This window comes from Adiantum capillus-veneris, chromosome 30 (assembly GCF_014529385.1).
Source record: "Adiantum capillus-veneris isolate H3 chromosome 30, ASM1452938v2, whole genome shotgun sequence".
Classification (NCBI taxonomy): Eukaryota; Viridiplantae; Streptophyta; class Polypodiopsida; order Polypodiales; family Pteridaceae; genus Adiantum; species Adiantum capillus-veneris.
This window is the reverse complement of record NC_140960.1, coordinates 12,251,296-12,277,176: the sequence shown is the minus strand read 5'-3', so window position 1 is coordinate 12,277,176 and position 25,881 is coordinate 12,251,296. Positions and strand designations below refer to the sequence as shown.

The following is a 25,881-nucleotide window of genomic DNA, read 5'->3' as shown; positions in this document are numbered from 1 at the left end:
TGTCACTTGGCGCCCCATCGAACGGGGTCCCCATAAGTTGGTAGGACTTCTTCTTTTGTTACTTGTTCTTCTTAGGGTTTAAACCCCTCGGCCAGCATCTGCAAGTTGGCTCCATTCTTCAGGGCTTTGACACGTCAACAGTTTGTGACATCTCCCCTTCTTGAAAGAGAGTAATTGTCCGCGATTACAGCATATCTGCAAAACAACTCAAGTTAGCTCAAAAAATTTGAATGAATTTGTCACGTGATGTCCTGTGATGTCAGTGATGTCTGTGATGTCCTGTGATGTGACTATCATTTGGTACATGTACTAGATGTGTGTTCCTAGTGCCTCGGTACTAACAGTCGGTGTCTGCTAAGACAGTTTATGGCCTCTGTCTGTTTTGCAGGCGTAATCGAGGGCGATTACAATGCTTTCAAGAGGGGGATATGTCACAAACCGGTGACGTGGCTGCCCAGTACGCACACACCCGCTGTTGAAGTGATGACGTGGCAGGTCCGCAGATTGCGGTGCAAATCCCAGAAGGCTGTACGGACAGTCACGTGGCAGCAGCGTACGGAAAAGCAGGTTGTACGGCAATGTTTTTTTTTAATGCAGCAAGCTGGGAATTTTTACGCTAAGGCTTTTTAGAGGTTGCTTTATTTGCCAAGCTAGCCTTGTGAGATGAAGGGCTTTACTTTTAAATGCTTTACATTGGCAGCTTTTGGGGCTCTGCTTTTGGCATCCCTTGTAAAACCTTTATAAGTGTGGGTAGGGCTCCCACTTCTCATAGCATCTCGACGCAGAGTCTGAGAGTGAGACCCTCCCACGCCCTTGTACTTTGAGTTGCAGATTAATACAAAAAGAAATACCGAAAGGGACGCTAGTCTTTGGGGCCAATATCTCTAGGCACGGAACTTCGTCGGGCTGTGTCGAATCAATTGTAAACTGTGAACAGTTTTGAAGTGAATTCTAGTCGTGTCGCGGTAGAATCTTGACTTGGGAGTGTCCAAGTTTGTTACAGTTGGCTTCTCCTTTCGGCTCTTTTGATCAAGGAGTTGGCTTCTCCTTTCGGCCAGATAGGAACTCTTGATATTCCGGCATAGTAAAATTAGCCATCACACCCAGACCGCGCTTATCTTCCACTGATGTCTTGATGCACTAAAATTACATACCCAACCAATCTCATCCAATTAGGAATATTCAGTGGTTGGCACATCACAATGCAACACAAATGCTCACATATGCATGTTACAAGACATAGAAACATAAAGTCACAGATGAACACTCCTCCCGCATAACCTAACAAGATCCGGGCTAGGAGATATTCAACGACTCCCTCATCACTCCTCCTGCATAACCTAAAAAGGTCTAGGCCAGGAGATATAGAGGCCTTTTACAACCAAACGCCCCCCGAACCGCAGCCTGCATCATTTGGAGGTGCTGAGAGTAACCACTCAGCACTGCTCAGACTTCTTAATACTCCTCCCGCATAACCATCCAAGTCGGGGCCGGGAGTCACAACAATTATTTTACAAGCATACAACCAAACGCTCCCTAGGCATCAACCTGCGTCGTTCGGAGGTTTTCTAGCATACAACAGAGCGCTCCCCAGACATCGGCCTACATCGTTTCGTGGTTTTGAAACATACAATGAAACGCTCCCCAAGCATCGGCCTGCATCGTTCCGAGGTTCAAACAATACCAAAATAGTATTTTTCACTTCTCCACGCGAGGGTAAAATCACCAATCAATAAAACCAATATTAAAACCAAAGTCAAACATTTCAAATCGGCACCAAAACAAGTTCAAAACAGATACATTCCATTTCAAGCAAACTCCAACAGGATCACCAAACAAGTTCTCAAACTGATTTCAAACCTGCACCAAAAATTAGAGTTAGGTTCATTCCATAAGGTCGTAGCCGTGCAGGGCATGGTCCATCAGCTCTAGGACAGATAGTGTTTTCTTTGGCGGCGATGTTAGTCCCAAGATAGCAATCGCACTAGACCTCCAAGGTCATCTTCTCATGAAGAGACATCTACTGAGAGATGTCGAGAAATTTCAAGTTATAATATGCTAGGGTTTCCATGGCAAGAATTTCAGGATACCGCACTCTGCTAGAAGTTGCTTTTCGGAAGAGGAAGATGTCAGAAACCATTTAACTTCGGGCAAAATTTTTCTTGAAAGCTTGCCAAGTCCTTGGAAGTGTGCGGCTTAATAGCTTTACGCATCAACATCTGCATGGCACTGCTTTCAAGAAAAACAGTGACTCGAGAGTCGAAACAAATCTTGGATTCTTCTCTTGCAAGTGAACTTTTTGGCTTATGCCCTGTAAGACATGAGCGGTGAAGACGGGAGCGCGCCTGATGCGCGATGAAGTAAGGGTGGGAGTGGCTAATAAGTCTGGGGTCAGAGCACAAAGCTAAAATTTCCAATGAACTTTGGAAGTGCGATCTTGCTCTGTGTGCTCTTTGGTGGGACCTGTATGCTTTCAGAAAAGCACACACCTGATGCTCTGATCCCACTGTCACAAGACAGGCACCACGTGCCAATAGAAAAGAACAGACTAAACAAACTTTTAGCACTTCAATAACAATTAACTGAAAGAGAGACGACACGCGACACGGAGTGGTGGAATTCCACCCCATAGAGTATTGGCCCCAAACCTTGGCGCCCTTTTCGGTATTTCTTTATATTCCATCAACACGGCACAAGCCAGTACTCCACACTCTGCACCTTCTCCACGAAGCATGCCAGAGAATGAGCCCATGGCCTCATATTTAAAGGCCCTAGGCCCCAAAAGCGGTTTACAGTGAAAAGCCTTTAAACTCAAAAGCATATGATCCAAAAGCAATGCCAAAAAGCTGCCAACATAAATTACGGAATTCCGTACAGCAGTCAGTGCAAAACGCAGAAATCCGTACAGTCTGCCGCGTCATCATGTCAGTGCAATTTCCGGATTTTCCGTACACTTGCCACGTCATCAACTGCTACGCAATTCTCTCTCTCTCTCTGTGGGTCCTGCTTTATTTTAATCCTTTATGTCACTTGGGGACCCTTGGGGCCCCATCGAACAGTGTCCCAATAAGTTAGTAGGACTTCTTCTTTTGTTACTTGTTCTTCTTAAGGTTTAGGCCCCTCGGCCAACATCTGCAAGTTGGCTCCATTCTTCAGGGCTTTGACAAGTTGGCTCCACTCTTGCCTCGGCAATCGCGCATGAACCCACACAACTGTACATTGGTCAATTGAAAAGCCCACTAGAGGGGCATAACATACTGCCATAGGGGAGAGAGAGGGCAGTGCGTAGCGTGCAGGGCATCACTCCTGGCACCGCACTGTACATAAGAGGGAAAGGAAGCACTCCATAGCTCTTAACCTATGACAAAATCTGCAAATGAGCCCCTCCCTCCTTCAAATTCAGCGCCACTTCTTCATGCATGAGAAAGTGCACAGAAATGTGCCACTTGGCACATTTACAGCCTATTTTTCGTTTCGGGGTTGCCGCCTAAAAATCTCCCAACCGGTTGCCCAGTTGACTTCACGGCAGAGTAATAAACTGTTCCCCTTGTCATTCTGGAGGTAATGACGCAAACACATTTTCAGGTCCCAAAATAGCAGTTCCCTAAATTTTAGGAGATGTTGCCATTGTATCTTTCTAGGTCATCTGACCCCCTTTGTACACTGCAGCCACACCCAAAATTGAAATGTAGCCTCTGTAGCAAAGGATTCCACTTTGGCTAGTCAATGACCCCACTTTGGCTAACCATAGTCCTTGTCCAACCTTAGCGCTCTCTTGCCCTCAGGCCTGGACTCCCTCTGAACAATTCCACACTAGCTATGCAATGCAGGTGTAACAGACTTGGACACTCCAAGTCAAGAATCAACCGCGACAGGACCAAATAACCACTTCAAAAGAATTCACAGATTACAATAGATTTGCACTGGCCCGGCGGAGTTCCGTGCCTAGAGATATTGGCCCCAAAGACTGGCGCCCCTTTCGGTATTTCTTTTTATATTAATCAATCATCAAAGTACAAGAGAGCGGTTAGGGTTTCACTCTCAGACTCTGCGTCCAGATGCCCTGAGAAGTGAGGCCCTCACCACTAATTTAAAGGTTACAAGGGATGCCCAAAAGCAGAGCCCCAAAAGCTTTTAAAATCAAAAGCATCAGTTCTCTCTCTCTCTTAGAGAGTCTTTTCTCTTTTTTTTATAAAAAAAAAGCAAAAGCAAAATTCGCGTCGCTCATCATTTTCCAAAAAAAAAAAAAATATTTTATTTTTTTTTTAATAATCCGCCTCCGCAATTTCCGGAATTTAGGGTTTTTGGCAAAAATTAGGGTTTGCAGGAATTTTAGGGTTTCTGGCAGAAATTAGGGTTTCTGCTGTCCGCCACGTCATCACTTTGTGACATACCCCCCTCTTGAAAGCATTGTAATCGACCGCGATTACGGCTGCAAAACCGACAAAAGCCATAAACCGTCTTAGCAGACACTGACTGTTAGTACCTACGTACTAGGAACACACATCTAGCACATGTACAAAATCGACAGTCACATCACACGACATCACAGGACATCACCAGACATCACAGGACATCACATGACATTCAACATTCATTCGGATCTTAGACCATGATTTATCGGCAATGTAGCTAGCAATCACATCTAGGTCCAATCGGGACCTCCTCCATGTCCGATTGACTAACCCCTATTGCAACCATGTCTATTCGAGATCAAGTAGACCAAAATGCTGCAGTCATTTCGTCTATCAGTTCCTGCACTCACAAGAAGTCAAGAACAAATCAGTATCATAATCAGGAATTCCATTTCATAAAGTCATCCAGCAGAATACTGTCAGCTCTCAGTATCCCTGAATCTCAAAGAGACATCAGTGACTTTAGTATCAAAATCGAGGCATCTGTTGACAAAGGAGCGGAGTAACTCCCCTCTTGTGCATCCCACTGCACCAGATCTTCGGCCAAGCTGAGTTTCTAGGTTCCGTTTGGAGTAGACTATGCTAAACCAAAACATCGAGGTAAAGTTTCACAATCCGAGGAGTATCTGCTAGGTCCTCCTCCTCCATCCACTTCGCATCAAATGCAGGAAAGTTCTTAAACTTAACCAAGAACCGCCTTCGGACTTTACCTTTCTTCGTATCATTATGTGCCAAAATCTGTTCAGGAACAAGGATCTCCTTGTTTTCTTCCACTTTGGGTTGCTCATCGGGCTCCCCATCATCAGGCACATCACCCTTAACAGGTTTCAAGAGACTCACATGCAATGCATTGTGAATCCTCCAAGTATCTGGCAGTTTCAATCGGAAGGAGACATCATTTATCTTGTCAGTAATCTGGAAAGGTCCGTAGTATCACATACTAAGCTTTGGAAAAAGCCTCTCCTTTCCCTTTTTCTTTCTTAGGCGTGCCTTCTCAAAAGTAAGAGAACCCAATCATCCTCCTTCAATTTCCAGTCGCGACGATGGCGATCCGCTGCCTTTTTCTGTCGTTCTTGAGACTCCTGCAAAGTCTCGCGAACCTTGGCAAAAGCCGTATCCAAATCTCACGAATATTCATCCGCTCCAAATTTCTAATCTTTCGTGCTCAGGAAGGATGGAACCTTCGCAGCAGTTTCAACAATCTCACATGGCGTCTTCCCTGTCGAAGAGTGTATCGTGTTATTGTAGGCAAATTCCACCAAAGGTAAGTTCTTTTCCCATTGAGTCTTCTGATGCGAGATAGAAGACTTCAATAAATCTAAAATCACTGAATTGGCAATCTCAGATTGCCCGTCAGTCTGCAAGTGGAACGATGACGAGAACTGCAACCGCGTGCCAATGTTCTCCCAAATTGCCTTCCAAAACAAACTCATAAATCTGGGGTCTCTGTCGGAGACAATCGTCTCAGGCGTGCCATGTAATCGGAAAATCATCGTGATCATTCTGTATTCTCGGGAGATCAAAAAAAAAATGAAATCCATTTCAATATTTTCCCAGGGGCGGGTGGGTATGGGTAAAGGCTGTAACAATCCCTGTGCCTTATGCCTGTCAAACTTGACCTTCTGGCATACCAAGCAACTGCGCACAAACTCTTCCACATCCTTCTTCAGTCTCCGCCAAAAGAAATCTCTCTCTACCCCTTTCATGGTGGTAGCAATGCCGCGGTGACCCGTAAAAGATGGACAGTGGCAATCAGTCATAACCTTTTCCCTCAACGGCTGTGTAACGCACAACATAGTCTTTTTCATCAAGTAGCCTTCCCGAAGGGAGTATCCAGCTACTGTCTCCCCATCCCGTATCCGTGTGAAAATATCTGCAAAATCTGTATCTGTGGCACACTGATCGACCATATCCTCGAAGCTCCTATGATGTATCGCGGAAATAGCCAGAACCAACGGTTTCCGAGACAAAGCATCTGCCACCACATTCTTCTGACCCTGCACATGGACAATCTGGAAGTGGAACTGTGACAAGATGTTCACCCACCACATCTGCTTTTCCGAAAGCTGCTTCTGTGACAAGAAGTAGCGCAAACTCTGATGGTCTGTAAAGACAGTAAAATCCGCTCCGAGTAGGTAATGCCGCCACTGAGTAAGAGCGTGGATAACCGCCAAAAGCTCTTTCCCATAGATCTGTGCTGTCATCTCCGGCCTAGAGAACAAACGGCTCTCGTAAGCTATGACATGGCCTTCTTGCATCAAGACCGCACCCAGACTACGACCACAAGCATCACAAAATACTTCAAATGACTTTTGCAAGTCCGGCAAAGTCAAATCTGGTCCTGTAGTGAATTTCTCTTTCAATGTCCGAAAGGCAGTCACCTCTGTGGGTCCCCACGAAAAAAGGTACTCCTTTCTGTGTCAAGGTATGCAAAGGGGAAGCAACCTCTGCAAACTTTCGTATGAACCGCCTGTAGTACGAACACAGTCCCAAGAAGCTTCTAACTTCATGGACATTCCTCAAATCGGGCCAATCACGGATAGTCTCTATCTTGGCCGGGTCCATTTGCACTCCTGCTGCTGACACAATGTGTCCCAAAAAGTGTATCCATGGTAGGAAAAATTCACTTTTCTTTGCATTAATCACTAGCGTGTGATCTCGTAATGCCTAAAAGACTTGAAGCAGATGATCTCTGTGTTCTGCCTCATTCTTGGAGAAAACAATGATGTCGTCAAAGAAAGTGCCAACAAATAGCCTGTACTCTCGAAAAATCCTGTCCATCATCCGGTTAAATGTCGCAGGAGCATTGGTTAAGCCAAAAGGCATCACCAAAAACTCAAATAACCCAAAAGTCGTCCGAAAAGCTGTCTTGTAGACATCTCCTAGTGCTATCTTGATCTGATGATATCCACTCTTCAAGTCAATCCTGCTAAAGCACGAGGATCCCTGTAACCTGTCGAGTATATCATCGATCCTAGGAATCGGAAATCTGTTCTTGATGGTGATTTCGTTGAGAGTGCTATAATCGATGCACATTCTCCAAGATCCGTCTTTCTTCAAAACCAACAACATTGGAGAGCAATACGGTGAAGTACTAGGCTGGACAAGACCCTTTTCCAAGAGGTCTTTCACTGAGTTCATAATCTTTTCATTCTGTACTCGGCTCACACGATAAGGTGGCCGATTCGGTGGCATGCTTCCAGATATCAGATCAATGGTATGATCGTCAGGCCCTCTCAAAAGCAATCGGCATGAGCGTGGAGAAAAAAAAAAATCTTGGCGTTCTTTTCTTCAGGTCAAAACATATTCAATTTTTATCCATCGTTCAATTCTCCCAAAAGGATGAGTAAGAAAACTAAAGCTCATCAAGTACAATCTCTAAGCCCTTCATTTATCAAAGTCGCTTTCTCGGCCCGGTAGTCAACCACGGCGTAGTTCTTGTGGTACCAAGGGATCCCGAGTAGAACGTCACTCGCGTGCCCTGAACACCCCTGTCTTTGCAAACGAAGTTTGCCAATGCTCGGTGTAATGGCAACATCCCATCCGGGTGCCAGTCGAACTACCTCCGCCTGTGGCGTCAGTCTGTCGGGCGTAGTTCCAAATCGAGCCGCCAATTCCAAGTGAAAAGAAGTTGGCCTTGGCTCCTTCAAAAGAGCTTCCTGATCCTTCGCTTTGCCCCGAAAGCGGCAAAGTTTGTACTTTCATTCATTAGATTCGGTGCAGGTCCCACGCCATGTGGTACCAGTTCTGCTTTTCTATCTGCCTTTTCTGCCACATTCCTCAGCTGCTCTCGAACTCTCAGACCTGTCGTCGTTTTTATCATGCTGTTCTTTCTTTGCCGTATTAAGGCACTTCGCGAAAATATGTCCATGTTCCCCGCATCCAAAGCACTTCCCCTCTCTGATGAAGCGAGCTCTCTCCTCAGGAGTAAGCTTGGGTCGTGCATCCTTTTTTTTCTCTAGGTTGCTCTTTTTCATTCTACTTTCATTCCCAGAAGTCTGTTCGGCTCGTTGTGTCATGGCCTCATCTGTGGGGTAGGTCAGACTGCCAGAGTGAATGGAAAAGCCCCGCTTCGCATGACTCATCAACTCCTGAATAGAAGCTGACTTCTGTTCCAAGCAGTGATCTCGGATCTCTGTAGGTAGACCCAAGGTAAACCGCTCAATCTGTTCTCTGAACGAGATGTTCTTGAATGAAGAGGCGGGTAGAAAAGAGCTCCAGAATCTTTCACAATAAGCATTGATTGTATCCTTCTTGGTCATCCGAAGATGGTTCCAAGCAGCTCGTATATCTCGCTCAAACTCTTGAGTCAACAAAGAAGAAATAAAAAGCCTCTTGAATTTCAGCCATGTAACTGGCACAGTCTTGCTTAATAGAAGCGTGGACCACCAAGTGCGAGCATTCCCCTTAAAGTAAGAGGCAGCTCTCCGAATCTTGGAGTGCTCTGAATAGCGTCCTCCCGCGAAAGCGATGTCAAACTGCTGTATAAAAGACAAAGCCTTCAAAGCATCTGAGTATCCTGAAAAGTATCAAACTTGATCGAGTGGCCACCTTCCTTAAACTCTCGGACTTTCTTGCTTTTATCTTCGAGAAAGTCATACTGGTTGGCTTTGTAAAAATCCTTCTTGTTCGCATAAAACTTTTCGTCATCGGAATCTGAGCTGTTTGTAGACGAGTCCTCAGTAGAACTGTCAGTCTCTGGGTGAGATGTAGCCTTCTTTGCCTTTTTCTTGCCCGTTCTGAAGCTTTGTGTCTTGCTTCGCTTTTTGCTTTTTTCTGTCTTCTTTGCTCTAATCCGAGGAGCTAGAAGAACTGTCAGAAGAAGAAGAAGAAGAACTGGTTACTCCTTCAAATCGAACACGCTTCTTCCGTTTCTTTGCTTTGTCGAATGTCGACTGACGACCCAAATATCCCAGGAAGTCAGTACCTTTGTTCTGCTTTTTGCCGTGCTTTTTGCCTTTCTTTTGCACGTCGAAAAGCTGAGCAATCCGTGCATCAACCACGTTCTCCAGTTCCTTCTCCGTATATTTCTTGGAGGCAGAAGGTTTCTTGAGAGCGGGTTTCGGGAGTGGTGTTGTGGTTCTCTGCCACTCCATCTGTACCTCTTTCAAAGAGGTCTGGTTCATATATTTTGCCATCTTCGGGTCCTTGGCAAAATTGAGCATCATCTTTGTTGCATCGCTGATCGACTGGCGACGCTCTATCTCTCGCCGCTCCGCCTAAGTAGGCCAAGGCGGGCCATACTTCTGCCTGAATCTTCGTTGTGATCCCAGCCCACATCTCCAGATGCAGAGGGAGTCCACTGATCATTGCCTGAAGCCATAGGTGCCGCGGAAAAAAATTCGGGGATCGGATTTCCCGTAGAAGAGAAATCGGCTGTGCTCTGATACCACTGTAACAGACTTGGACACTCCAAGTCAAGAATCAACCGCGATAGCACCAAATAACCACTTCAAAAGAATTCACAGATCACAATAGATTTGCACTGGCCCGGCGGAGTTCCGTGCCTAGAGATATTGGCCCCAAAGACTGGCGCCCCTTTCGGTATTTCTTTTTATATTAATCAATCATCAAAGTACAAGAGAGCGGTTAGGGTTTCACTCTCAGACTCTGCGTCCAGATGCCCTGAGAAGTGAGGCCCTCACCACTAATTTAAAGGTTACAAGGGATGCCCAAAAGCAGAGCCCCAAAAGCTTTTAAAATCAAAAGCATCAGTTCTCTCTCTCTCTTAGAGAGTCTTTTCTCTTTTTTTTATAAAAAAAAAGCAAAAGCAAAATTCGCGTCGCTCATCATTTTCCACAAAATATATATATATATTTATTTATTTATTTTTTTAATAATCCGCCTCCGCGATTTCCAGAATTTAGGGTTTTTGGCAAAAATTAGGGTTTGCAGGAATTTTAGGGTTTCTCGCAGAAATTAGGGTTTCTGCTGTCCGCCACGTCATCACTTTGTGACAGCAGGGCAGTTAGATTTCCCGAGGGGTGTTTCCAAAAAGTGAAAGTAAATAAATAATAAGAAAGAAATCAACAAAAAGGATACATAGTAGTCACACGCTGGTGACATACCCCCCTCTTGAAATCTCAAATGTCCTCGTTTGCATCTATGTCGTATATGCTCACAGTCAACACTAATGTATTCAACACCTGTCGACACATGTACGACACATACATGCTCATTGTCAACCCTGGTGTGTTCAACACCTCGTCGACACATGTATTGCCTGCGTGTGAATCCTGTCCCAATGACATAGTGGTAGCTTCGCACTCTGCCATTGCTTTGAGTCACTAACTTTCCAATGACAAAATGGTAGCCACACATTTTGCCATTGTCTTATAGTACACGTTGGGCCCAGTAACACTTTCGACCATACCCAAACCGACAGTTTAAGAATGCAGTTACACATGTACCCTTTAATAGAAGCAATTACTGTATCCTTGACAAACTGACAAGAAATACTCACTTCTATAGCACTAACCAAACTTTTGGACATTCCATAAGAGCAATTGCCAAACTGACAATCTATACAGGTCTAACATTCATGTAACATGTACTTGATTTGAGCTCACTTTAAATACGATGTACATCATTTGTTTCAGAAGCCATTGTCACATTGACAATCCATGTAGCTTTGAAACTCAAGGGGTCAAGGTAGGTTGCAAATCGAAGGCTTCAAGGTAAAGTGATAACACAGTTGGTGACTCTGCAAGTTCACCTTCTTCCATCCACTTAGCATCCATTGGTGGATAGTTTCTGAACTTCACCAAGTAACGCCTAGCAACCTTGCCTTTCACTTTTCTTTCTTTATGTGCCAAAATCTTTTCCGGGACCAAGATCTCGTCAAGTTCCTCGACTTCCGGCTGATCTTCAGCTGGTATATCCTCTGGCACATCACCCACATAGGGTCTGAGAAGACTCACATGAAACGCATTGTGAATCTTCCAACTGTCAAGCAATTTCAGCCTAAATGCAACATCACTGATTATGTCGCACACTTGAAAAGGCCCATAGTAACGCATGCTGAGCTTTGGAAACAGTCTTTCCTTGCCCTTCATCTTCTTTAACCTTGCCTTTTCAAAGCGTAGAAGCACCCAATCACCAAGTGAAAATACCACTTCACAACGGTGACGATCAGCTGCTTTCTTTTGCTTTGCCTGAGTCTTTTCTAAGGCCACTTTGACCTTCTTGTACATTTCATCCATGTCCTGAACATACTTATCTGCTTCAAATATCTTGTCCTTTGTATGCAGTATGGGAGGAACTTTCTTGCCACCTACAACTATCTCAAAAGGTGCCTTGCCAGTTGATGAATGCACTGTATTATTGTATGCATACTCCACCAATGGCAAATACTGCTCCCACTTTCCTTTATGCTCTGACACGTAGCACTTCAGCAGATCTAGGACAGTAGAATTTGCCTCTTCTGACTGCCCATTTGTTTGAGGATGAAATGACGAAGAGAATTTGAGCGTTGTGCCCATATTCTCAAACAAGCCTCTCCAGAACAAACTTGTCATGCATGGATCACGGTCGCTAACAATCGACTGTGGCATGCCATGATACTTGAAAATATTGCTCATAAACAAGCGTGCCATCTGATCTGGCTTTATCTTCTTCCTGCTTGCTGAATCTACAAATGATGGTCCAAATACCATCGTTTCCTGTCTGCGTTCTTGGAAGATCAAAGATAAAATCCATAGCAATACTTTTCCATGGTTTATCTGGAATAGGTAGTGGTTGCAATAACCCTAGTGCCTTTTGCCTGTCAAACTTGACCTTCTGGCAAATTACGCATTCTCGCACAAAGGCATCCACATCTCTTCTCAATGTAGGCCGGTAGAAGAATGTCTCAACCGCTTTAACTGTAGCATCGATACCACGATGCCCTGCATACGGTGGGACATGACTCTCTTCCATAACTTTGCGTCGCAATGGCTTTGTGACACACAATCTGCCATGCATCATCATGAACCCATCTTTGAGAAGATAGTGTTCATGACGTTGTCCATCCATTAGTTGCTCGAAGACCCTCGCAAAATCTTCATCATTTGCATATTGTTCCCTCGTATCATCAAGTTCATGATGATAAGGAACTGACACAACTAAAATTTGTGGCTTCCTTGACAAGGCATCAACCACAGCGTTCTTCTTGCCTTCCACATGCACAATCTGAAAGTGGAACATGGACAAGATATTTGCCCATCGCATATGCTTCTCAGATAACTTTGCCTGTGTCAAGAAGTATCGCAAGGTCTGATGGTCCGTTTGGACAACAAAGTCTGCACCTGGCAGGTAGTGTTTCCAACTTAAGAGTGCATGAATCACGACCTGCAGTTCTTTTTCATAGACTTGCATAGTCTTTTCTGGCCCTTGCAAGATTCTACTCTCATAGGCTACTACCCTGCCATCTTGCATTAGCACTGCACCAATGCTACTACCGCAGGCGTCGCACTAGACCACAAATGACTTCCTAAGATCTGGCAACCCAATGACTGGATCTGAAGTCATCTTTTCCTTTAAGAGATTAAAAGTTGAAATCTCTTTCTGTGTCCATCTAAAGGTGACTGCCTTCTTTTAAGAGCATGTAAAGGTGAAGCAATCTCAGCGAAATTTCGGATAAACCTTCTGTAATAGGAGCATAGTCCCAAGAAACTTCGGACATCGTGCACCGTGTTCAAATCTGGCCATGACTTGATCGCTTCAACTTTAGCAGGATCCATTCTGACACCATCCTTTGAGACAATGTGTCCGAGAAAATGAATCTCTTCCAGAAAAAATTCACTTTTCTTTGCATTGATGAGCAACCTATGACTGCGTAGCTCTTTGAACACAATGGCCAAGTGATGCCTATGCTCCTCTTTATTCTTTGAGTAGACTATCTATCATGTCATCAAAGAATGTACCAACAAACTGCTGGTGTGGACGGAAAATTATGTCCATCATCTTATTGAACGTAGCAGGAGCATTTGTGAGACCAAAGGGCATCACTAAAAATTCGTAAAGACCAAACGTCGTTCTAAAAGCAGTCTTGTGCACATCCTCTGATCTAATGCGGATCTGATGGTACCCACTCTTTAGATCTATCCTGCTAAACATAGCTGCTCCTTCTAATTTGTCTAGAATATCATCAATTCTAGGTATAGGGAACCTATTCTTGATGGTATTCTTGTTCAATGCACGGTAGTCGATGCACATACGCCATGAGCCATCCTTTTTCTGCACCAACAACACTAGAGAACAGAATGAGGATGAACTGGGCTGAATCAGCCCCTTTTCTAACAGCTCCTGTACTTGGCTCATTATCTCTTTCTGCTGAGCCGCACTAACCCTGTACAGAGGCTTATTTGGTGGGCTACTGCCTGGCACCAAATCTATAGCATGGTCCTCGGGTCTCTCTGGCGGTAATTGAGACGGTAATGAATCGGAAAAACAATCACTATACTGTTGTAAAAACATTGACCTTTCTTTATCTAGCACAAATAAATTTGATTCATCACAATCTGACACTTCACGTGCAAAAACCAAGTACGCAGAAAGATGCTTTTTCATTACAGAAGTAATAGCAGAAGCTGATACAGTGGGAATAAACTCCCCTTTAAGCTTTACATCCATAATGTGAGTCTTTCCCCTGCTCTGTACAGTGATCTTTTTGTTGTAGGCATCCATGATTCCCTGTACACGAAATAACCAAGGAATACCTAACAACACATCACATCCGTCCAGTGGCATGATGTAAAATTCTTCAGCATCTACATAGGACTGGATATGTAGGCGCAACTTTCCAATGATGGGTGTCACAGCCTCTGTATGGCCAGGACATGCCAAAGCTGCCTCTGCTGTATACCCCATCTCTTCAGGTCTGCTTCCCAACTTTGAAGCCAATTCTGGGGAAATGAAGTTGGCTTTGGCACCTGGATCAAAGAAGATAAGCACTGTTTGATCCCTGACCTTTCCCCATGCTCTGCAAAGCTCACTTGCATCTGAATTTGGCTTGTCGCCCACCATATCTGGCACTAGACCAGCCATGGGCTTCTTTCCTTTCCTGTCCTCCTTGTCTTCAGAATCAGTTGGCCTTTTCTTTGTAGGACAATTGTAAGCAATGTGGCCAGGCTACTCACAGATGAAGCATTTGTTCTCTGACCTCAGGACCTTCGTTTGCTCTTCTGACTTGCGAGGAAAACGTCTTCCATTTCTTTGCTGGTCCCTTTTCTGATTCAGCCGTAGCTTTGCCTTTCCCTGCATTGGCTGGCTCCTGAGTCCCTTTAGGAACCTCATTGTGAACGTGCTTCTTCGCTGAATTTTTCTTGGTTGATCCCTCCTTGACGCCAGTATTGAATTCACAATCTTCTCCCTTGAGCAAACCATTGCCAGTGTTTGCTACCTCGATGAGCTGTCAAAGTAGTGACTTTGAAGTTTGGTCTTCATGCAGTACTTTCTCAATCCTTTGGGTAGGCCACAACAATATTTTTCAATGTGTTCTGTCAATGGCACAAACCTATAGGAAGTTATTGGAAGTAGATCTTTCCAAAACTTCCGATTGTAGTCATCGAGATTCTTGCAAGTGGCAACATTAACCTGGTGCCATTCTGTCATGAAATCTGCTTCAAAGTCATCAGATAACCATGCTGCTGCAAAAATCTGCTTGAAGTAAATCCATGTGGACGGAGCTTGCCCTTGTAGCAATAAAGTTGTCCACCATTGTCCCGCATTCCCTGTCAAGAAAGTGGTTGCCTTGCGGACCTTTGAGCCTCGGTAAAGTTTCCCCTTGCATAGGCCTTGTCAAACTGCTGGAGGAATAAGAGAGCCTTCTTCCTGTCATCAAACCTTGTAAAGGTCGTGAATGTCACACCTTTGCCACCTTCTTTGTACGGAGTTGGCCTCTCCAGCGGCGTTAAGTTGTCATATGGAAGTGACTGAAACATGGGAACACTGTTAGGCTTCATTTGTGTTCCTTGACCGCAATTAAGTTGACCTGGAAATGCCATATTTGGCTGCTGATTTGTAATTCCAGCCATACCAAAATTTGTCTATGGCATCCCAAATTGGCCCTGAGTGCTTTGAAACCCTGGTAGCATGCCTGTGACACCATACATGGGGTTAGGCATCATCGTTTGCGCACCCCCAAACACTGTTCCTGGCGTGTAAAACTGATTTCCAGGTGCATGACCAGCCATGCTCTGGAATACCGATCCACCTCCAAAATAGCCAAGGTGTACTGAAGGTGGTAGGAAGACTTGTTGCATAGCCTGTAGGTTGCTTCCCTGCCCATTAGAACCAGCTATAGGCTGCTGAAAAGTGGCTGGCTGAACTGGTACAACTTGAAAGACTGGGATCTCAGCCACCTGTTCTTGCACCTTAGGCACATGTTGTGGAGACTGCATGTTCTCCGTTAAGTGTACAGGTGTTTCCATTGACTCTGCAGTATGAATCACGTGTGCTTGAGCCTTAACAGGCTTTTGAATATGATCCAGTGACCGAACTTGCTGAGACGGAAGAGAAGGTTGCAGAAAGGCTAAAAACCTAGGGTTCTGCATTACTTGTGTGAACATAGCCACAGCAGAAGCCAACTGGGTCCTGAATATATCATCATCCGTCTGTGGTGGTCTTGAAGACTCACCCACTCCATGTGTCTGTTGACCCTGTGAAGAGGAAACCTCTTCAGTCACATCATCTGGTCTGTCAGTCATAATTGCAATTTCCTGTGTCTGGTCTATAATCCCCTGTGTCTTAAAGCCCAAACTGACCAAGGCTCACTTCTATGGGAAAAAGTGATTTAGTCCCGGAACCAGCCTGTTTAATTCAAAAAGGGCGATAGACCTTAGACTTAAACCTTATTTGCTTTCACCCATTTAATTTGTCACCCACTTTACCTGTACTTTCAAGACACAACAAAGGGGAGAGGGATACAGGCTGCTAGATTGCACCTGTAGGAGAAGACCGACACCAGATTGGCCCCTAACTTAGGCGCCCTTTTTGGTATTTCTTTATTGTTTAAAAGAGGGAATAAACGCTGTGGTTCCCTACAAGCTGCCCCGCACAAACTTGGCTGAATTTCAACTATTCCGGCCCGATTTCGGCAACATAACTGTACCAGGACCCTTCACAGTCAGTATTCCCACGCATTGAATGACTTTCCCGACGCATACGGGCACTTTGCAAAACCTGACGAGAATCTGCAGCATGCTGAATTCTCTGTTTTCAGCCCCCAAAATGCGCCAGATCACCTGTACAGTGGTCCCCTCGTGTCCCCGAACCTCCTGGGGGTATTAGGGTCCGTTTAGGGCCAAAACCCTAAACCTGCAAAAATACACAGCAGGCTGTAATTTACTGTTTCGGGCTCCGTTTCGCGTGCCTGTCGCCTCCGTAGCAAGTCCTCGAGCTCCCGCACCTGTAGGGCTACTTGCCCTTTGAATCGGACGAGATTTCTGGCGTGAAACCTCTCCGAATTCACCTGTACCTGCGGGGGATTAGCCGCTAGCTAATCCCGTACCTCTGCAAGAGGCTCTTGCCTCAGCAATCGCGCATGAACCCACACAACTGTACATTGGTCAATTGAAAAGCCCACTAGAGGGGCATAACATACTGCCATAGGGGAGAGAGAGGGCAGTGCGTAGCGTGCAGGGCATCACTCTTGGCACCGCACTGTACATAAGAGGGAAAGGAAGCACTCCATAGCTCTTAACCTATGACAAAATCTGCAAATGAGCCCCTCCCTCCTTCAAATTCAGTGCCACTTCTTCATGCATGAGGAAAGTGCACAGAAATGTGCCACTTGGCACATTTACAGCCTATTTCCCGTTTCGGGGTTGCCGCCTAAAAATCTCCCAACCGGTTGCCCAATTGACTTCACGGCAGAGTAATAAAATGTTCCCCTTGTCATTCCGGAGGTAATGACGCAAACACATTTTCAGGTCCCAAAATAGCAGTTCCCTAAATTTTAGGAGATGCTGCCATTGTATCTTTCTAGGTCATCTGACCCCCTTTGTACACTGCAGCCACACCCAAAATTGAAATGTAGCCTCTGTAGCAAAGGATTCCACTTTGGCTAGTAAATGACCCCACTTTGGCTAACCATAGTCCTTGTCCAACCTTAGTGCTCTCTTGCCCTCAAGCCTAGACTCCCTCTGAACAGTTCCACACTAGCTATGCAATGCAGGGCAGTTAGATTTCCCGAGGGGTGTTTCCAAAAAGTGAAAGTAAATAAATAATAAGAAAGAAATCAACAAAAAGGATAGATAGTAGTCACACGCTGGTGACAGTACTTGACTTGTTTGAGTGCAGGAACTGATAGACGAAGTGACTGCAACATTTCGGTCTGATAAATCTCTATAGACATGATTGCCATAAGGATTAGTTAATCGGGCATCTGAGAGATCCCGATTGGATCTAGATGCGATTGCTAAATACGTAGCTGATTAATCATGGTCTGAGATTGGAATAATTGTTGAATGTGATTTATCGTGTGATGTCCTGTGATGTGACTGTCGATTGGTACATGTGCTAAATGTGTTTTTCCTAGTGCGTCGGTACTAACAGTCAGTGTCTGCTAAGACAGTTTATGGCCTCTGTCTGTTTTGCAGGCGTAATCACGAGCGATTACAATGCTTTTAAGAGGGGGGGTATGTCACAAACTGGTGACGTGGCATGGCCTGGACATGGGGCAACAGAGCACCCACAAACACACCCCGGCTCCCAGGCCCGTGAAATGCGGAGACAGGTTGATGTGGCAGATTCCGAAAAATGCGACGGGTTGGTGACGTGGCATGCCGTATGGGCTTCCGTGATTTGCGTCGTAAAAAGCGGCCTAGCTGTACAGAATTCTTGAAAAAGCGCTAGCTGATTTGCAAGAATTGCTTTATTTTGAAAAACTTGAGAGCTTTTGGATTACTAATTTTGGGGCTCTGCTATTGGGCATCTCTTGTAAACATATACATTAGTGGGCAGGGCCCTCACAACTCAGAGCATCTGGACGCGGAGTCTGAGAGTGAGAACCCTCCCACTCTCTTGTACTTTGCGCACAGATTAATACAAAAAGAAATATCGAAAGGGGCGCCAGTTTTTGGGGCCAATATCTCTAGGCACGAAACTCCGACGGGCCATGTCGAATCAATTGTGAATTGAGAACTGTTTTGAAGTGAATCTCTGCCGTGTCGCGATAGAATCTTGACTTGGGAGTGTCCAAGTTTGTTACATACCCCCAAACACTGTTCCTAGCATATATTGATGGTTTCCAGGCGCATAACCAGCCATGCTTTGAAACACTAATCCACCCCCAAAATACCTAGGATGCACAAGAGGCATGGGCTTGAGCCTCAACAAGCTCTACTACATGAGATGGTTGCCTTGTCTACTGTGGCACTGGCGGCGCTTGCAGATGTTCCAGGATTTTGCACCAACCGAGAGAACACATTCACAACAGCAACTAACCGTGTCCTAAACTCATCCTCATCTAGTTGCCCGGTCATATACCCTTGACCTTGTGGAGCATTCAAATCAACAAAAGGTACAGACAAGGGTGACCCTGAACTCTTGCCAACCTCGAACACTCGAGGAATAGCCTGTCTGTCATGTGAAGAGGAACCTTGTCCTATTAGTCATAGTGTAATTCCGAGTTCCTATGCTCTGTGTCTTCGTCGCAAACCAACCAAGGCTCACTCTTTAAGGAAAAAGTGATTTTGTCCCAGCGACGGAACCATAAAACCGGCCCATAGAGCGGTAGACTTTAGCTTTCACTCGATTCTTTACTTGAACTTTACGACACAAAGGAACTTCACAAATCACCAATAAACCTGTGACTAGAATTAACACTTCAAATAAACCACAGCCTAGCAGCTAGAGCACTACCAAGCAGACAACGACACCCTGTAGGCCCCAAAGATTGGCGCCCCTTTCAGTATTTCTTTATTCTTATTGCGAATAGACGATCCGAACACTTTCACCTAATTCTCACCAAGCTGTCCAAACCTGTCCATGGTTGTAATTGCAGGTTTTTGACCCAATTCGCCAACATTAGACCCAATTTCGCCAACATGACGGCGCAAAAACCTTTGTAGGTCAAAAGTACACGTCAAGAACACTTTCCCTTGCCGTTTGGAAGCTTTCCAGTGAGCTGCAGATCAATTTCAGCATGTTGTAATTCCTTGTTTTGACATTGTCAGGTGCCCAAAGCCCTGTTTAAGCATTCCGAGGACTTTTCGAGGCTCCCTTGGCGATGTCCTACGGTTTAGATGTGAAACCCTAAACCTGCAAAAAAACGCAGCAGGCTGTAATTTTCTGTTTTGGATCCTTTTGGGGAGAGCAAACACGTCTACGCGTGTCTCAGATGCTCCCGCAAGCAATGGGACACTTCCGCTTTGAAGCGGACAAGTTTTCACGCAAGAAAACTCTGTTTTCGCAGTTCCCCTTTGAAATGGACGAGTTTTCACAAGAGAAAACAGAGTTTTCTCTCCGTTTTCGCAATCCTTCACAATGGAACTATGCATACCTATGGGGGATTAGCAATTAGCTACTCCAATACCTGTTCAAAAGGCTCTTGCCTTGGCAAACGCGCATAAAACCCCCAGAATTGTACATGGTCAGTTGAGAAGCCCAACTAATGGGGCATTACTATACGTGCAAAGGGGAGAGAGAGATGCACGAGAGCAAATCATCGCGCTACATAGAGCAAAGAAGAAGGCAAGCTTTCCATTAAAGTTGTGATCACCTACAACCACTACTCTCTCTCTCTCTCTCTCTCACACACACACACACACACACACACACACAATGAGTAAAAATCAGCCTTCTTCTCAGATTTGGGCGCCCCCTCCAACTAACGGATCTACAAACAGCCATGGAGCCGCCTTATAGGTGTTGCGATGCAAGAGCTCTCTTGTATGCCGAGGATGTGTGATTCGTCCGGTGAGGGTGAGGGTGCGGGTAGGGGTTACATGCGTCGACTACACATCGCCTGTAGGATTCGCCTTTCTATTTCCTCCATGAAACTCCGGGAAGAGGATTAAGAGGCTAGCGGCGAGGGTGAGAGGCTCAAAACCCACAGGGCCGGGAAAAAATTGTTTTGATACCACTGTAAGGATTCTAGTTACTAATCCTTAATTAAGTACTTAAACTCGTGATTAAGACTTAAGAAACTTGAACTTGACTCAGAGACAAGACTCGGAAGACTGTGTGTTTGATTGCTTGAATGAATGAATGACTGCTTGAAACTAGTACAATAGGCTCCTTATATAGGAGACGAAGAGACACAAATGAAAAGACATGACTTTAGACGTAAAGACACATCCTTTCGACGAAGAGCTGCAACCATTGGGTGAAGAGTCGCACCCGTAGAGCCAAGGGGTGTGACCATTCGTCGAAGGAGTGTGGCTTTTGGCGAAGAGGCACGTCTCTTGAGCGAAGGGTCGTGACCATCCAAGCATAGGGGTTCTCCTTGGCATGGCACTTCGCGTAACTGCAACTAGAAGTAGATGAAATAGTGCAACATAGTCACAATCATGACAATTGATTTCTCACTTGGAGTGTCCAAGCCTGTTACGGGGGAGGCACGCACTATATATATAGATGCACGAAAAATGTGCCCTACGGCCGAACTCCTAATAATGTGTAAATTAAAAGTGACCTACTACCACATTTAACAGAACACTAGAGACTTTGACGCGCACAAAACCCCAAGAAAAGGGAGGCACGCGCTACATATATAGATACACCAAAAATGTGCCCTACCTTCAACAAAAAAACCCCACGACCCAAAATATGGCCAAGCTCCTAATAAATGTGTAAATTAAAAGTGACCCACTACCCACATTTAACAGAACACTAGAGACTTTGACCCCCACGAAACCCCAAGAACAGGGTCCGGCCTCATGCCAGCCTACCGGGTGAGCAATACAATGGAATGCACCGCCAAGAAGGTATGTCTACCTCATGTAGAGCCGGGCACAGCCACAAAGCAGTCCCCCACCCCTCCTTAGAGATGCTCGAGCCACCACCGGATACTACAGCCCCCCCTTGCATCAAGGAATAGGAAACAAAAGAAAACTAAGGCCCGTTCCATTGGCTGTTTTGTGGGCATTCAGCTCCTCTCGAGTAGAGACCATAGCCTCTACCCCTTGGTTCCAAAAAGATCTCAAAGCGCTTTTCTTGCCTCCGCAATACTTGAAAAGAACGAAAGAAAAATTTATGCGTTTGATACAAAATGGTAAACATGTTATGCCTTTTGCTAACCGAGTGTCACAGCTAGGTAGCAATCGAGGAAGAGAAATACGTCCATTCAATTAATTGAACATTCAATTTAGTGAATGTTTGTGACAGATGTGTGCAAGCTGAGTCCATTCTTGTGGCAAACCCTGATATTGGAGTGGCCAATATAGGTGTCGACAGTCCCCTAAATCGTCGGGCCGCACACCATTGATCACTAATGACATGCCACATCATTTTCAAATCCTGGATCAAGCAACACAATCACTCGCTCATCATTCACATAACCGATGCATTTAAGTAAATGCACCTTCTTCTGGTACTTCTACTTCCTGCTTTCGTTAAGTATGACATTAACTTGAGCAGTAGGCCGCCAATTGCTGTCAAACTAGAGCTAAGGTTTAGACACTCCTTCATGTGCCCTAAGATGTGGCAATAAAAACACCTATCATTCTTTATGTATTGTGTAACTTCACCCTCTGTGAATCTACCTCCTAAAATGTTTTATGAAATTCTCTGGTCGTGTTCCTTTTTTTTTCTCCTCCTTGTACTTGTTCTTTTTCTTAGACGTGTTTAAATCAGGGGGCAAATATTTTTCTTACAATTACCATTACTTGTGATCTCGGACGAATCTGTTGAAGATGAATCCTTGGCTACCTTCAACTTGTACTCTTGTTGTTCATTATTTCTTGAAATCGGGCCAATCTGATAGCATCGGCAAATGTTTGTGGTTCATTCGGCCTCCACGCCAATCTTGATTGAGTGGCCCAACCAAAAGAGAAATGCCTCCAATCTCTCTTGTACTTCTAGGCATTATAATGGTTTACAAAGTATACTACTCAAGTTAATTGCATTAACTTTAACTTGAGCATTGTACACTAAACAAGCGTGCTATCTTACAAGTGAGGACGCATGCAATCTTTTCAAGGTTCTGCCTAGAAAGCAACTCATATGCAATCTCTTCCTACCTACACTTTTGATCTGCGCTTCCACGCGCTTTTGTGATACTACCCCCAGCTGATTGAGCTGCAATCTGCTGCTATCACACCATAAACTGCCACATGGCAGTGCCACATTAATGATTATCCCCCTGGAGCCAACCGGTGAAATTATCAGTGAAGCTTACTCTAATGTCCTTTGTTGTCGCTATGCAGGACTGACTGTTAACTCACTCTTGATCAAGCAATGTCTTTTGCAGTTTCATGTGGCCAAAGTAAAATGCACATGATGGCTGATTCTTAGGGACTGTAATAGAGGCCGATCTAGCACTATGAGAGGCAAAAGAAGGTACTGTGACAGCACAGTTGCCGGGTTTGGACTACTCTTATGGGTGTTAGCACCAAAACTCTCTGCTTCTCCATTGTCATTGTTGCTACAAATGCAGAGCCATATTATATAGAAAATTTAGTGATGAAGGGTGAAAACATCTGCATGAAGAGACTAGTACTGCATGACACCGGCATACCTGCTGTGAGGGCATGTTCATCACCACGGAAGAGACAGATTGACCAGAAGTTGTCAAAATTTCTTTCACAATGCTACTTATCTTCATTTCTAAAAGGCTCTCTGCTGCCACTGATGAGCCACTGGCACATATTGACAACAATCGGACCAGGCCCTGCAAAATAATCCCAGCAAGTCAATAATCACCACAACTCTTGAAATATGTTCAAAGATAATGTCAAAAAGCCCACCGTATACGTTGAACTGCTGAGCGATGCTTGAGGAGCTATGTCCCCCACAGTGTGGTCAACAGATAGAAGACGCAAAGCTGCAGGAATCAAGCCATGCATACAAAGAATGTCCAATTTCTCCCAAGATGTTGCAAAGGACTCAGCTATACGTATCAAACAAACTGATACATGCTCTACCACCTTTAAAAAAATAAGTAAGCCATTATTGTTGATTGACCTGCAACTTAATCTTTGTAGTATTATCACTAATATCTGTCACAAACTCATAAGTACCTTGGAGTCTGGATACTCAAGGAGGTTGGTCAAAATCGGCAAAGCATCGCTCACATAGTTAAAGGCATCGGGAGGCATGCGCTTACACATGTTAGCGGCTGTAGAAACAGCAACTCTCTATCAAAAAATCAAAAGTATGAACTTACATCAAAACATGGCGTCTGAGAGCAGAAGACATCGTGTGAAAGGGTTATTTGTTACCTGGACTCCTGTGGAGTAAAAGTCGAAGTTTGACAACACTGCAGTGAGCCCACCTGCTCGCAAGCAGGGACCTGGATGCTCACGGGAGATTTTAAAAAGCCCTTGCAAAGACTGCAAAAATAATATAATTAGTTCCATGTCATTCTTGTAACTGTATATGTGGTTGTATCTCTGAATGTGAAACTGGGACCCGCCGTGTGTGTGTGTGTGTGTGTGTGTGTGTGTGTGTGTGTGTGTTTTGGGGGGGGGGGGCCTGCATTTCTCAAAAACTAAATCCAGCATTTCTAAAAGCACCAAAACCCTGACACGAACTGTGGAAGAACGGACTCAATATTTCTTTGTTGAAAAATAAACCTTGAGCTAAGAACCGAGCAGTCTCACCTGCTCAGCAACATCGATATATTGGATGGACTGCAATATTCCACAGAAGTACGGAACAGCCCCCTGATTTACAAGAGCATTGCAAGAGATTGGAATCATCTCACAGAGTTGAGTAAGAGCTCGGGCTGCTAAAAGCATGAGTTCTGGGTTGTCATTGTTTAGGATTTTGACCAACTCTGTAACAAATGAATTTACAGGTACACTGGACAGGGTATTCTCATTCCCCATGCAGAGCACTTCACATAGCTGTGTAAGACTGTCGATTTGCATCAAGTCATTTCCTGATTTGAGGTTCGAAAGAATGTTCATAATTACATTCATATTGTAAGACCCGCCTAAGTAAACATAGCGAGCCTTCTCAACTTTAATTGTTGCCTGTGTATTGTGTGGATATTCAGTATCTTTCTCAGAAACGAACTCCTTGGCTTTGCCCTTATCTTTCGATTCTGGTAGGACCTCTTTTTCTTTGCCTTTCTCAGAGGGTTTATGCACATTCTCCTCCATTTGAGAAGAGTCAGTTTCGTGTTGGGCAGTGTCCTCAATAAGATTGTCAGCTGAGTGTTTTTTCTTAGACCGCATTGTTCGCCTTGGGAGGCTGTCTTGATGTGAGTTGCTGGTCTGATGACGTCCTTGGCTTGATCTACGAGTTGGGTAGCGATGTTCACGGATGCGTGCAGCTGCTGTTGATGATGCAGAGGACCTATTAGGTTTCTTCTTTTCTCTGGCAGGAGAAGACTGAGCCTGCTCGAAAGCCTGTGCCCTCTTCCGACTTCGCGTTTCCATGTAAGCAAAAATGCGCGCCCACACCCCACTTTGATCAAACTTGGGTTGTTCCTGGATAGCGGAGTTTAGAGTGTTTTCTTTACAGATTCTGGGAGCGTTACCATCACCTGTATTACGCAGGTGCGCCTCCAACTGCTCTAAAGGAGTAGCAAGCATGCAGTTTCTCTTTAGCAATCACTTACCTGATGCGATGGTGTACGTATTCGCTTTGAACCTCTGCGATGGCCTAAAAATCGCGATTCCCAGCGCGAGACAGACTGATTCTTGCCTTCGCCTGGCTCTCCCTATGCAGCTCGGCTCTGGGAAGGAATACGTGAGCGGTCCTTTTTCTCAAAAGCTTTAAGTATAAAGCGGAAAAATAATTTTTTTCGTATGACAATTTTGAGCATAGATTTAACAAGCGCCACTAGCGTTTGGTCGGGAAATTTTGATTTCCTAAGAATACTACATATACAATCTATCTATCTATTTACTCTATTACGGAGAAGGGAAGGGGATTCAGGTAGTGCCACGTGGTACTAAATGCGAAATTGCAGCTACAAGGTACCATTAGAAGCCAGAAATCAACGAGTGAGAGCTAGGATTCGTTAGTCGGAAGGTACGCATGCAAGGGTTAGGAGTTGAAGGTGAAAAGGCGAGAGATGAATCGACTCCCCGGGGGGGGGGAGGGGATTACCATGTCGTTCTACGAGCATACATGCAAGTGGGGAGGCCTACTATCGGCAGGAGTTGAAGGGTCATGGGGGGGAAGAGGTAGCGGAGTAGCGCACGCTAAGAGGCACTTGAGAGAGAGAGAGAGAGAGAGAGAGAGACTCTCCAAGAGGCAGGTCCTTGCAATGCAAAAACACAGCAAAGCAAGCCGGATGGCTCTAGGTGGTGAGCGTCAGTGAGTTGCACGGTTGATGTTGGTGCATTATGCAGGCAAGCATGCATGCTCT

The 25,881-nt window shown here is 45.0% G+C and overlaps 1 protein-coding gene across 2 annotated transcripts in view; it reads right to left on the bottom strand.

Annotated features, from left to right (window-relative positions):
* LOC147417552 (E3 ubiquitin-protein ligase UPL3-like) overlaps positions 1 to 25,274 on the bottom strand; it is a 92,728-nt gene extending 67,454 nt beyond the window's left edge. Inside the window, exons 1-6 of one of the 2 annotated variants that reach the window (XM_086506564.1) lie at positions 25,126 to 25,274; positions 24,161 to 24,994; positions 23,780 to 23,890; positions 23,579 to 23,695; positions 23,306 to 23,485; positions 23,077 to 23,229 (exon numbers count right to left, since the gene is read on the bottom strand). In XM_086506564.1, the coding sequence (XP_086362690.1) occupies positions 23,077 to 23,229; positions 23,306 to 23,485; positions 23,579 to 23,695; positions 23,780 to 23,890; positions 24,161 to 24,943 (1,344 nt within the window). In that variant the 5' untranslated portion in view covers positions 24,944 to 24,994; positions 25,126 to 25,274. Of the gene's footprint in view, positions 1 to 23,076; positions 23,230 to 23,305; positions 23,486 to 23,578; positions 23,696 to 23,779; positions 23,891 to 24,160 lie in introns of both variants that reach the window. The other variant, XM_086506563.1, reaches the window with a different exon arrangement.
* Between the last annotated feature and the right edge of the window lie 607 nt (positions 25,275 to 25,881).